Source organism: Elgaria multicarinata, chromosome 2 (assembly GCF_023053635.1).
Source record: "Elgaria multicarinata webbii isolate HBS135686 ecotype San Diego chromosome 2, rElgMul1.1.pri, whole genome shotgun sequence".
Lineage (NCBI taxonomy): Eukaryota > Metazoa > Chordata > Lepidosauria > Squamata > Anguidae > Elgaria > Elgaria multicarinata.
Window position 1 is genome coordinate 2,048,917 of NC_086172.1, and position 14,294 is coordinate 2,063,210.

The 14,294-nt window shown below is 39.5% G+C and overlaps 1 protein-coding gene across 1 annotated transcript in view; it reads right to left on the reverse strand.

Annotated features, from left to right (window-relative positions):
• Positions 1-14,294, reverse strand: part of OPN5 (opsin 5) — a 49,596-nt gene that overhangs the window by 20,507 nt on the left and 14,795 nt on the right. Inside the window, exon 2 of the mRNA XM_063115847.1 lies at positions 1,520-1,639. Coding sequence (XP_062971917.1) covers positions 1,520-1,639 — 120 coding nt within the window. The remainder of the gene's footprint in view (positions 1-1,519; positions 1,640-14,294) is intronic.

The following is a 14,294-nucleotide window of genomic DNA, read 5'->3' on the forward strand; positions in this document are numbered from 1 at the left end:
TGTCAGGGATGCTTTAAGGTGGATTCCTGCATTGAGTAGGAGGGGTTGGACTCAATGGCCTTATAGCCCCTTCCAACTCTGCCATTCTATGATTCTATGACTATCATTAGGTATTATTGGAGCTTGACAGAAAGTCAAAGAGAGATAAAAAAGAAACTAAATTAAAACACAGTTTCGGGGTGGGAGGTAAAAAAAATCAATTAGAGCAACTATGAAGACTTCAGAACAGTCTTACGAGGAACAGAGAAATGAATGGAACAGCTACAGAATTATAATGAAAATCTGTGTAGTTTAGAGGAACCCACACAAGAACCGAGAAAATAAATCTGGAAAATTAAAAAACTGATAATTTAGTAGTAACATGAACAAAATGTGCAGGATTGTATGGATCTGTTCAGAAGAATCACAGAGTCATAGAATCATAGAGTTGGAAGGGGCCTAAAAGCCATCGAGTCCAACCCCCTGCTAAAAGCCGGAATCCACCCTACAGCATACTTGACAGATGACTGTCCAACTGCCTCTTGAAGGCCTCTAGTGTGGGAGAGCCCACAACCTCCTTAGGTAACTGGTTCTATTGTCGTACTGCTCTAACAGTCAGGAGGTTTTTCCTGATGTCCAGCTGGAATCTGGCTTCCTTTAACTTGAGCCCGTTATTCCGTGTCCTGCACTCTGAGAAGATCGAGAAGAGATCCTGGCCCTCCTCTGTGTGACAACCTTTTAAGTATTTGAAGAGTGCTATCATGTCTCCCCTCAATCTTCTCTTCTCCAGGCTAAGCATGCCCAGTTCTTTCAGTCTCTCTTCATAGGGCTTTGTTTCCAGACCCCTGATCATCCTAGATGCCCCCCTCTGAACACGCTCCAGCTTGTCTGCCTCCTTCTTGAAGTGTGGTGTCCAGAACTGGATGCAATGCTACTTAAACCATGGTGGTTAAGGCTTTTATTGCCATGGTTTAAGGTGTCTTCTGAATAGGGCCTATTGTGAAATTCTTTTTTAAAATATAAAAATTTAAGAGGAGCTGTGCTTGATTACACCTAAGGCATATTGATTCCAGCATTACCTCTACCCCCAGTGTCCAACTAGATGTCTCTGAGATACCCCACAAGCAGGAAATGAGAGCAATAGCATTTATTCATGTTCCCGAGCAACTGGAGATAATATATAGGCATCCCAACTAGCCATATCTCACTGGACTGTTGCTGATTTCAGGAGCCATTATTGAGCCAGTTAGCATGACATGAGGCTGGTTCATAAGCTGCAGTGGCTTATTAACCATTACTGGACAAGCCAGTCATATATCTTGTCATTTCCCCAATTACCTTCCCTGGGCATGGCTACAACATAGCATGGTTTCTGCATGTTTTGTTAACCACCCCAGTCATCCACCATCGCCAGGTTTTCATGTAACGACAAGCCGTGCCCAGTGAGGGCAATTAGGGAAATGTGGTGGTTAACAAGCCACTGTGTGTGTATGTGAACCCATCAGTGTTTACATCCTCAGCCCATCTGAAGTTAAATTACCTGAAATTCCCAGGTCACACACTGCTAAATTAACAGTCATTATCTCAGCAGGCCTCAGCTTCTTTTTCCGTTGTGTAGACATATAGATAACATATCCATTGCCTAAAGTTGACAGTATCCCTGTAATAAAGTAACAACAAACAGCAAAAATGGTAACATGTACTGAGAAGAAACGTTCAAATATTCTCCCATTCAAATATTCAAATATACTTCCATTCCAAACACTGAAATATTTAGAGATGATCAAGATTAAAAGAGTAGGAGTAAGAAACATACAGAACTAGCTGATATACTCATATACTCATTGCTCATATCAGCCCCACTAAGAAATATTCTGCGAGGTAATCATGTTAAAGTAGTAGACCTGTGAGTTAACTTCTAATTGAATTATGTTTGTTTCTCTTTTTCCTCTCTCACCCTCATGACAACCCTGGGAGGTAGGCCAATATTAGGCTGTGAGGTAACTTTAAAATGAATTAAATTTGTTTATTTTTTCTTTTCTCTCTCTCTCAACACCAACACATGGCCTTGAAGCCACCACCATGATTTTCCTTGTCCCCACAGAAAATGAAAACTACAACTCCTGACATGCCTTTGGCAATGGTGCCTGACTTGCCCAATGGGAGTCCTGCCACTGTCTGGTTGAGCCCATCCACACTGCACTGAGCAATTGATGACTATAGGTAGGTTATGAGAGAGATGACTGGCTGGCTGACTGACAGACAGTAAGCTCAGTCGTTGCCATTGGCAACAGGCCCGGATGCTCGACGATGCTCTACCAAAGCCCAGTAAGTCTTCCCTCCTGCCCAAGGCATGCTGGGAGTTGTAGGCATAAAGCTAGGTCCCTGAATAAAGTGCTAATCTATTAACACTGTCTAAGGTGTGGTGGGAGACAACTGGAGAGATGACCTTCTTAGTTGTGGTCCCCTGTTCATGGATTTCTTTTTCCCAGGCAGGCTGGCCTAATGACTGCATTAATGGCTTTCCAGTTCCAAGTGAATATTCCTCAAGGCCTTTTAACTTGATTTTTATGCTGCATTTTTGTCTGTCATAACTAAACCACAACATTCCAAGACAGATCCAAGAATTATTGAATAAAGTTTATGATTTTTATGTGAAACCCTGACTATACCTTTGAAGCAGAAGAGGGAGTGGAGGAATGACTGATAGCTTAGGCTAGAATGGAATGGTGGGTGGGGCTAGTGGCAGTTGGAGAAAGTTAGGTAGAAGGAGAACAAAAACAGTTAGTGAGTTAGGATTGAGAGATAGTCACCTGGTTTGCTCATCCATGCTTTATTTAAAATCAGCCACTCTAATGCTAGTGCTACACCTCCCAGGATGCCTTTGGTGGCCCGTATCCTCTGCAAGGTGCTTGCCTCCTCTCGTTGCCGATGCTGATCCTTGACAGAGCATCGAGGAGTAGCATCACCGAGGAGGGGAGGTAAGCAGCTGCCAGTGTAAGTGACCTACTGGGACTACCTCAGCCCATGCTTCTCGCCCACCAAGTGCTCCATCAGGAGCCTGTACTGAAGGGCCAGACCAGGCATTTGTCCCCTTTGTCAGGCCTGTTTATGGGCATGCACAGAGTGCCTCCCCTCCCTCCCTCGCAAGGGTAAAGGCTTCCCGCGTGTGCTTCCCGAAATTCTGAGAAAACAGTGATGTGAGGATGGGGTGCCTTTGAGCATGTTCAGAGTTCAGCCTCTCAAAGTCACGCTGTTGTATCTAGTTATAATTTTAAAACTGTGCATAGCTAGCGGGAGAAGGCATCGCAAATGGATGCAGCCGATTTATGTGGGTTGTTTCCTTTTATGTGGAATTGGTTGACTGCTTGAGACTGACCTTAGGAGTCTGGGTATTGAGTGGCCACCACCCACATACTCACAATGGCCACCAAAGGCTAGTAAGTCTGACCTCCCACCAAGGTGTGCTTGGAGTTTCATGCAATGCATGCTGGGAGTTGTAGGCATAAGCCTAGGTTTTTTATTCAATTCTTAAAAAATACTTAAAACCCCAACTTTTGAGTTTTTGATTTTTCTGGTACACTGTATAGCGAGACCTATCATCGTGCCAAATTTCAAGTTTCTAACTCATCTGGAAGTGGGTAAACATTTCTGGACATACATCCCAGACACATACTTTCAGCTTTATTGGTAGAGATGTGTGGAGAACCTTTCCTAACCTTAGGGTTCCATTCCCTCAGGGTTAACCTTCCAAGGCCTGCATGTTAGTAGTGGATGGAGATTTGATGTGTTACTGTTTATTGCCAATTATATATATTGTAAGTAATGTCTTAATGCTTATTGCTATTTAGGTTGAAAATGCTGTTTGGACTTCAGTTGGTAAGTGGTTAATGCTGTTGTGAGGGGGAGCAAATGAAATGAATGTGAAGTGAATGCTGATTGGCTGCTGGTTCAAAGGTTTGGATTGGTAGCAGTCAGAGGGAGGAGTTAAAAAGAGCAGTAGAGTGTGTGGTGGGGGAGAGTGACGAGTCTAGGTTTGTCTGTGTAAGGAGTTAGTACAGTGTAGGATCAATGTGTTTTATTATTTTGGGGGAAGTGAATGGGAGGAGATAGTGTAGATTAGTGGATAGAATATTTATTTATTTAATTTATATACCACCCCACAGCCGAAGCTCTCTGTAGGCAGGGTTACGTATGAAACTGTTCTGAAACCAACAAGTAATACGACAAATGAAACCACAAGCTTTGTAACTGCATAACCTAACTTATTGTTTAATAAAAATACTTCTGTTTTATAAACTGGATTGGATTCTTGAGGTACCTGAGATAAGGCACGGTGTTCTATGGGGGCAGCGGTGAAGGATAAGGGTGAATAGAGAGTGCTGGGCTGGTGACTGTGAGGCTAGGCAGGTTCTGGGAGTCACAGAGCCAGTGAGCAGCATTTTGATGACTGGCCCCCAAGTCAGGATCCCTTTAATTATAGGAAGAAATAAAGGAAGCTCAAAGGGGGTTCTCACAGGGGCCACCTCACGCTCTCTTACACTCGAATTTATACACACCCATTTCAACACACACACACAAACACACACACAGTGTATACTCATGCACACTTACACACACACACACAAAGATGGCCACTTCCTGCAGCAGTTTGGCTTGCTTCCATTGGACCAAATACAAGCCTTCAACTGAGGAGAGTGTGGGCTGGCTGGTCAGGGAGTCTCTGCTGGATGTCATTTCCCCACGCACAGAAGATTTAACTATTTAATACATTTCTATATGGCCCAACAGGAAAGCTCTCTGTGCAATTCAAAACAATTAAAACATAAAATGCAACAGATTTAAAATACAGTAACAGATTTAAACACAATAGAAACTGAAAGACTAAAATGGCTGGGAAATAAAGTATTCACCTGGCACCAAAAAGAGAATAGTGTAGGTGCCAGGTGAGCCTCTCTAGGAAGGTCATTCCAGAACTGTGGTGACACAATAGAAAAGTTCCTCTTCGTAGTAGCCATCTGCTCCACTGCCTTTGGCAGGGGCTTCCAGAGAAGGACTGCTAAGATGTATCTTAGGGTCTGGGCAGCTATATATGGAAGAAAACAATCTTTCAAGTAACCTGGCCCCAAGCCATTCAGGGCTTCGAATATTAATACTATCATTTTGAATTGGGCCTGGAAATGGATTGGCAACCAGTGGAGATGGAAAAGTACTGGCATAATGTGATCACATTGGCTAGACCCCATTAACCATCTCACTCTCCTGTTTTGGACCAGGTGAAGTTTCTGGGCCATTTTCAAAGGCAGCTTCATATATAATGCTTTGCAATAATCCAGACGAGAGTTTATAAGAGCATGGACAACTGTAGCTAGGCTATCTCTGTGCAGATAAGGATGTAGTTGGAATATCATCCTAAACTGATAAAAGGTGCTCTTGAATCCAAGAGCACCCCCAAACTATGAATCTGAGCCTTGGGTGGAGCACAACACCCTCCAGAACATGTCAAACATCACTTAACCAGGCAAATGAACTGCCACCTTGTCTGAATTGAGTCTCAGTTAATTGGCCTTCATCCAGTCCATTACAGCACCTAGTGATTGATTCCAAACACCCACTGCCTCACCTGGATGTGATGAAAAAGAGAGTCTCTCAAGGAGGAATTTACAACTTCCTGGACCCATAGAATCATAGAATCATAGAATAGCAGAGTTGGAAGGGGCCTACAAGGCCATCGAGTCCAACCCCCTGCTCAATGCAGGAATCCACCCTAAACCATCCCTGACAGATGGTTGTCCAGTTGCCTCTTGAAGGTCTCTAGTGTGGGAGAGCCCACAACCTCCCTAGGTAACTGATTCCACCGTCACACTGCTCTAACAGTCAGGAAGTTTTTCCTGATGTCCAGACGGAATCTGGCTTCCTTTAACTTGAGCCCGTTATTCCGTGTCCTGCACTCTGGGAGGATTGAGAAGAGATCCTGGCCCTCCTCTGTGTGACAACCTTTTAAGTATTTGAAGAGTGCTATCATGTCTCCCCTCAATCTTCTCTTCTCCAGGCTAAACATGCCCAGTTCTTTCAGTCTCTCTTCATAGGGCTTTGTTTCTAGACCTCTGATCATCCTGGTTGCCCTCTTATTATTATTATTATTATTTTTATTTATTTATTTATATAGCACCAGAACACGGTCCAGCTTGTCTGCATCCTTCTTGAATTGTGGAGCCCAGAACTGGATACAATACTCTAGATGAGGCCTAACCAGGGCCGAATAGAGAGGAACCAGTACCTCACGTGATTTGGAAGCTATACTTCTATTAATGCAGCCCAGAATAGCATTTGCCTTTCTTGCAGCCATATCGCACTGTTGGCTCATATTCAGCTTGTGATCTACAACAATTCCAAGATCTTTCTCATTTGTAGTATTGCTGAGCCAAGTATCCCTCATCTTGTAACTGTGCATTTGGTTTCTATTCCCTAAATGTAGAACTTGGCATTTATCCCTATTAAATTTCATTCTGTTGTTTTCAGCCCAGCACTCCAGCCTATCAAGATCACTTTGAAGTTTGTTTCTGTCTTCCAGGGTATTAGCTATCCCATCCAATTTTGTGTCATCTACAAATTTGATCAGCGTTCCCTGCACCTCCTCGTCCAAATCATTAATAAAAATGTTGAAGAGCACTGGGCCCAGGACTGGCCCAGGACTGGCCCAGGCACCCAGCCGGACATCCACTCCTTATTAGATGTAATAAGCATGAGGGGCAAGAATTAAGTACACAGGTGGTCGACTGAACTTGGCCAAGCACCTTGGCAGCATCCCCAGGCTTCAACAACTGAAAATCAGCCAATAAAACTGAACCAGATGATGTTCTGGACACCTCTACTAATGGCACTGCATTTTGTTTCTGGTCAAGAGGGCAGGGCTCCTGCAGCTTTAACTGTTATGATGACGAGGGAATTTCAGCAGGTGCTGTATGCATACAAATGACACCTGCTGAAAGTCCCTTTTCTATACAACTGTTAAAGATACAGGAGACCTGTCCTGCTTTTCATATGGTCACCCTAGATAACTTCTCAAAGGAGAGATGGAAATGGAATACACAGGTAAGTGGTCTGCATAAGAAAGCTGTGGGCTGTACACAGAAGCCAAAAGAAGCATTAAAATAGTCTCCGAAATAGCATCATTACCTCTTAAGCATTTCGTTCTCAGACAGAGCGTAACTCAGAGGATACCATAACAGAAATCTCATCCAGCATGCAATTTTAAATTGTGCATTGCTTCTGTTATGTAAAATTACCCTGAGAAAATACCCGCTACAAATTAATTCCCATCAGAAGAAAAACACACACCAAGACATACCAACATAGAATTTTCACAGGAGTTGGATCTAGTCCAGCTCCTATCCTATTTCCCAGAAATAAAGAAGCAAGACTGCAGGAACTTGCACATCAGGCTGTTTATTAATTTTCCATACTGAATTGAAGCATGCTTTTTAAATCATACAAATACTTATTATTCTATAAATATAATCTGAATAGTGCTAAATACTGAAGAATGGTAAATTCCTGTTTTCCCATTTATGCTTTTCCCAATAGTAATTTTACCTCAGTGGCCAACTTCAATTCACTAGAGACATATTTGCAAGAAGAACAAAAACATATCCACAGAACGTCACATTTTGTTTCATTCACACAACCTTTTGAACCTGTGGTAGCTGTGGTTTTTGGTTAGCTACAGAATGACTATTTCTATGAACTCAACAGGTCATGTGAATAAAAAAAATATGAAGGTCACCCTCTAAGAATTTTTGGAGACATTTAGCTCTGGACCTAATGTACTAATTTGTTTCAAAATGCACAACCCAGGGCAGCTAGATAAAAAAACATATCAGCCAATGAATGCCATGAACAGCAATCCAACATGCCACCAAAAAATAAAACTCGACACTGAAATCAGATTGACTACATCCTTTGCAGCCAAAGATGGCGGACTTCTATACAGACGGTAAAAACAAGACCTGGAGCTGACTGTAGTTCAGATCATGAACTTCTTATTGCACAATTTAGAATCAAACTAAAGAGAATAGGGAAGACCCACAGATCAGTTAGATATGAGCTCACTAATATTCCTAATGAATATGCAGTGGAAGTGAAGAATAGATTTAAGGGACTAGATTTAATAGATAGGGTCCCGGAAGAACTATGGACAGAAGTTCGCAACATTGTCCAAGAGGTGGCAACAAAAAACGTCCCAAAGAAAAAGAAAACCAAGAAGGCAAGATGGCTGTCTGCTGAGACACTGGAAGTAGCCCAAGAAAGAAGGAAAGCAAAAGGCAACAGTGATAGGGGGAGATATGCCCAATTAAATGCAAAATTCCAGAGGTTAGCCAGAAGAGATAAGGAATTATTTTTAAACAAGCAATGCGCAGAAGTGGAAGAAGACAATAGAATAGGAAGGACAAGAGACCTCTTCCAGAAAATTAGAAACATCGGAGGTAAATTCCAGGCAAAAATGGGTATGGTCAAAAACAAAGATGGCAAGGGCCTAACAGAAGAGATCAAGAAAAGGTGGCAAGAATATACGGAAGATCTGTATAGGAAGGATAATAATATTGGGGATAAGTCAGACGGTGTGGTCAGTGAGTTAGAGCCAGACATCCTGAAGAGTGAGGTTGTTTTTTAAAAAAAATTTTTTTTATTTTCTACAATACTTAAACATACAGCATTACAATAAAAAGAAAACAACATACTACATAAATGTTGAGTAAATATTGAATACATAATATCATATCTAAATAACATAATCAAACTTAACATACAAGTGCACCCACCACCACGGGATCTCATTCCTGATTCCAAAATCTCATACTTTCTTCTGCTGGCGGTTTCCCACTTCCCTTAGAAAAAACAAATATTAGGAACTGTTTCCAAATTCCTTCAAAATCATTTGTTTTAGCTATACCTCTTCTCCATTTAATATTGCAAGTCAATTTGTCATTTATAGCTATGTCCCATACTTCTTTATACCATTCTTCAATAGAATATTCCCCTTGAATCTTCCAGTTCCTAGCTACAATCAATCTTGCTGCCGTCAGCAAATTCGTTATTAATTCCTTACTTTCTTTTTTACATTTTAAATCTTCAAATAGTGACAGTAATGCAACTTTTGGTGTTCTTTCTATCTTCATTCCCACAATTTCTTCAGTCTCCGAAAACACCATCTTCCACAATTTTTGTACATATTTGCATTCCCACCACATATGTAAATTACGTACCTTTTCCCCCACATCCTCTCCAACAATTTGCTGAATGCTGATTATTTATCTTATTTAATCTAACCGGGGTTAGGTACCACCTCCATATAATTTTAAAATAATTCTCTTTTATTCTTACTGACATATTTCTCAACGCTCTTTGTCTCCATAGTCACTCCCAACTCTGTTGTCCTATTTGTATGTTTAAATCTGTCTCCCAAACCATTTTACCTGAACTATCCATCGACCCTTTCTCCAAGAGTATTCTATAAATTTCACTCATTAACCCTTTTGACACTGTTCTTTTTCCCCTATCCTTTTCTTTCTTAACTATTAATTCCTCAAACTTCGTCAGTTCTCTACAATCTCCATTTTCTGTTATCCACTTTTTAATCCACTGTTCTAATTGCCAATAATTTAGCCAAGTTAATTTTTTATCTTTTAAAACCTCTTCTATTTTCTCTATTGTATTCATTCCTCTTAACCATTCCCTTAATTTCATTTTATTTTTTTCTATTAAAACTTTACTTAATCTACTCTTTAATTCCTCCGGGAAATTTTTTAACATTATTACCGGTGACAAAGGGGAGCTGCTCGGAAGCAGCTCCCCTTTATATTTACTCCAAATTTCCCAGTGAAACCTTAAGAGCAGGTTACCTATACTTTCCGCCCATTTCTTTTTCCCTTCCCTAAAAAATACATTTTCCAGATTGATCTCTACATTACTTGTAGTTTTATCAGCCATCCAATCTAGTTCACCTATTCCTATAATTGCCTCCACAATATGTCTTAACCTATTAGCTACATAATATAGTTTAATATTTGGGAGACCCAATCCTCCCTTTTTTTGACTTAAATACCATTTACTGTTATTTACCCTCGCTTTCTTATCTCCATTACAATAATTATTTATGATATTTTGCCAACTTTTTATTTCTAATTCTGAAATTTTTATTGGTAACATCCTAAACACAAAATTGATCTTTGCTAAAATCTTCATTTTTATTAATGCTATTCTTCCAAACCAGGATAAATTTAATCTTTTATATTTTTCCAATTTTACTAAAATCTCTTTTTTTAAACTATTTAAATTCTCTTTCTCTAAACTCTCTAAATTCTGTGTAATTTTAATTCCCAAATATCTAATCTGTTCCTTAACTTTCATTTCTCTTCCCTTTTCTTCCCAGTCCTTCTCTTCTTTTTTAGTACAATTAAATAACATCATCTCTGATTTGGACCAATTTATTCTTAGCCCAGTAATATCCTCAAATTCTCTCAATTGCTGTTTAATTCTTCCCATCTTTCTTATTGGATTTTTAATGGTTAGCAAAGTATCATCTGCAAACATATTCAGTTTTATTTTTTTCATACTACCTATTCCTTCTATCTCCTCATCCTCTCTTATTGCATTCGCCAATAATTCCATTACCATTACAAACAGGACCGGCGAGAGTGGACATCCTTGCCTTGTCCCTCTGGCTCGTCGTATCTTATCCGTAACTCCATCATTCACTACCATTACGGCTGTATTTTGAGAGTACAACTGTTCTATTATAGCTTTAAATTTATTTCCAAATCCCATTTTATTTAGAACCATCTTTAGAGCTTGCCAGCTCACACAATCAAAAGCCTTGAAGATATCCAATGCCAAAATTCCCGCTTTAGTCTCAGACTTTTTTTATCACCTGTATTGCATTTAAAACTCTTCCCACTAAGTTATGCATTTGTCTACCTGCTACAAATCCACATTGATCTTCCCCTATATATTCACCTATAAATTTATTCAACCGCCTTGCTAAAATAGTTGAAATTTTTTTAGCATCTTGATTTATTAATGAAATAGGTCTATATGAATCAGGGACAGTCAAATCTTTATCTGGTTTTGGTATTAAAATTATTAATGAATGTTCCCATGATTCTGGTGTCCTTTCTCCTTCCAATATGGAATTGTACAGCTTCAATAATTTCGGTACTAAAAAAGTTTTTAAAACCTTATAATATTCTGATCCTAAACCATCTACCCCAGGTGATTTACCCACTTTCAAATTCTCAATTACTTCTTCTATTTCTCTTTGAGTTATTACCTTCTCCATTAACTCTTTGTGTTCTATTTTTATTCCCTTCTTTATATACTTTTCTATATAAGCTTCCAGCTTCTTTTTTTGAGTATCCTTTCCCTTATATAATTCTTGATAAAATTCTTGAAAGATTTTTATTTTACCCTTCATTATGTGACAATAATTCCCTTGTTTATCTTTCAATATTCCTATCCCGTTCCTAGCTTTTTCCTTTTGTGTGAGTCTGGCAAGCAATCTAGAATTTTTATTACTATTTTCAAAATACTCCCTTTTCATATAGATTAAGTTACTCTGAACTTCCTCTAAATTTAAGTTTTCTCATTGTTTTTTCTTTGCTTGTATTTCTATTAATTTATGTTTATTTTTAGATTGCCAATAATCTTTCTCCAATTCCTTAATCTCTTCCTCCAACTTTTCCTGCTCTACAAATTGTTGCCTCCTTAAATTACACATTTCTCTAATGCATATCCCTCTTGCTACTGCCTTCATGGTATCCCAGACAACTGTCCTTGTCGTTCCTCCCTTCTCATTAATTTCCCAAGTCTCTGACAGTTCCCTCTGCATTTTTTCTACCACTTTATTATACTTCAAAATTCTTATATTTAATTTCCACCTAAACGCTTCTTTATAATTCTTTCTAACTGTAAACTCTAAACTTAACAATGCGTGATCTGTTACCTTTATTACCCCCGTTTCCATTTTACATACCTTAGTTGCAAACTGTTTTGAAACAAAAATATAATCTATCCTAGAGTATGTATGATAAACTGGCAAGTAATAAGAAAAGCCAGGATTCGCCCCACTAAGTAAACGCCAACAATCCACATAATCTTTTTCTTTTACTAAATTATTCAATATAGTAATATTATTTCTCTTTTCCGCATTAGTGGGGTTTGACCTGTCCAATCTATTATCCATTACCATATTAAAGTCCCCAGCTAAAATGACATACCCCTCCTTAAACTCTTCTATTTCTTTGAATAATTCCATATAAAACTCTCTATGTCTCTCATTGGGGGCATAAACATTAACTAATTCGTATGCTTCACTTTCAATTTGTCCCTTTATCATGAGATATCTACCATTATCATCCTTTTTTACAGTTTCTAATATAAATCCGATTTTTTTTGCAATCAAAATAGCCACTCCATTTTTTGTTGTTGTCCCCAATGACTTTTCATAATAAACTGACCATTTTGTGCATATTTCGTTTACGTCATCGAAGCCTTGGTGTGTTTCTTGCAACATAATGATGTCAGATCTTTCTCTATTTAACATTTGTTCAATTCTCCTCCTTTTCACGACTGCCCCCAGACCTTTGACATTGAGTGTTGATACTTTAATTTTCTTATCCGTATTTAATCTTTTGATATTCCTTCCGATCCCGTGTGCTCTGCAACTCATAATCACATACGTCCAAACACAAAACCCCTAAACCCCCTTCATGTCCCTCCCTCCCACCCTATTTGACCCCCCCACCCACCCCATCCCACCACCCACCTCTTCCCCCCCCAAATCCCCGTAAGTCTACCACTCCGGCCATTATCTAGCAAGGGAGGGGGGAGGCTGTGCTCCGCCCGAGTGGCAAGACCTCTATATTTAACAATTTTTTATTATTATTATTATTTATATCTTATCATCTCAAAAACCCTTTATCAACTTTACTGTGTTCCGGACACCCCAGCCTCCCCTCCATTCCCAACTTCAGCTTCCAAACTTGCATCCTCAAACAAACCCAAACTCTTCAGCAACTCCTTGCCCTGATCCAATGAGGTTACTCTATGCTCACTCCCACCATACTTGAATCTTAAAAAAACAGGGTAACCCCACACATACTGTATTGCCTTCTTCGTTAACATTCCAGTTATTTCCTTAACACTGCATCTCCATTGGAGTGTCTGCTGACAAAGATCATTGTAAATTTGCACTGCTCTGCCTTTATATTTTATCATAGCCATAGACCTCAATTTCTTCATAAGTTGCACTTTTTTGTAGTAACTGCCAAATTTCACTAGGATGTCTTTAGTTGCTCCTCTGTAGTTTGCTCCTCCCACTCGATGAATCCTTTCCAGGTCACAGTCATTTAATTCCAGATCAGTCATCATGTCTTTAAACCACTTCAAAATTGTTTTTCTCAAATCCTCTCCTGGTTCTTGAACAAAGTTCTTAATTCGTATGTTAGATCTGCGATCTTGATCCTGCAAACGGATCAGCTTTAATTCCTGATCCTGGGACTTCACATCACAACTTTTTTCAAAGACATCCTGCTTTTTCTCCAATGATTTTACTTCAACTTCTAACTTCTTTGTAGCTTTATCATGTTCAGCAATCTTGTCAGCCAGTACCCCCTACGCTTATCTGCCCTCTTTGAATGTTCATCCATCTTTCTAATCAGAGTTGCATTACTGTCCAATATCAATTTTTTAAGTTCTTCCATGGAAGTTGGCTCCATGCCAGCTTTCTCCGCCATCTTATCAGAGCTGTTTTCATTCTCCCCTCCACTAATTTCTATAACTTCTTCTACGGGTTCATTCTCAAGACGTGCCAAATTATGATTGGAGGGGCGAACTCGGCGCCAGGTAACTTTTTCAGGTTTTTTTCCCAATTTTCTACCGTTCGGCATAGATCTTATTATAACTATTACTTAATGTCCCACATAACAATCCACAGCGTCTCTCTTTCCTGCATATAATCCACTTTCCTCTTTCGCTGCTTCCTGAAGGGTGAATTTATTGCCAATTAGACGTTCTTTCCAGATAAGGAGTATATTTCACGGCAATTTGTCAAGCTAGGCACTGGGAGAGCTTCAACCATAACAATAACAATCCTCACTTTCGTTTTCAGCTCTCCGCTCCACCTAGCTGATTTACAGCCCGAACACCGGGCTAATTTCTTCACTCCTTATACTGATTATGCTTCCAAAAATCACAAATTCACCGTCAATCATAAATCACAGTCATTTCCATTAATTTTCATTAAAGATCCATGCCTT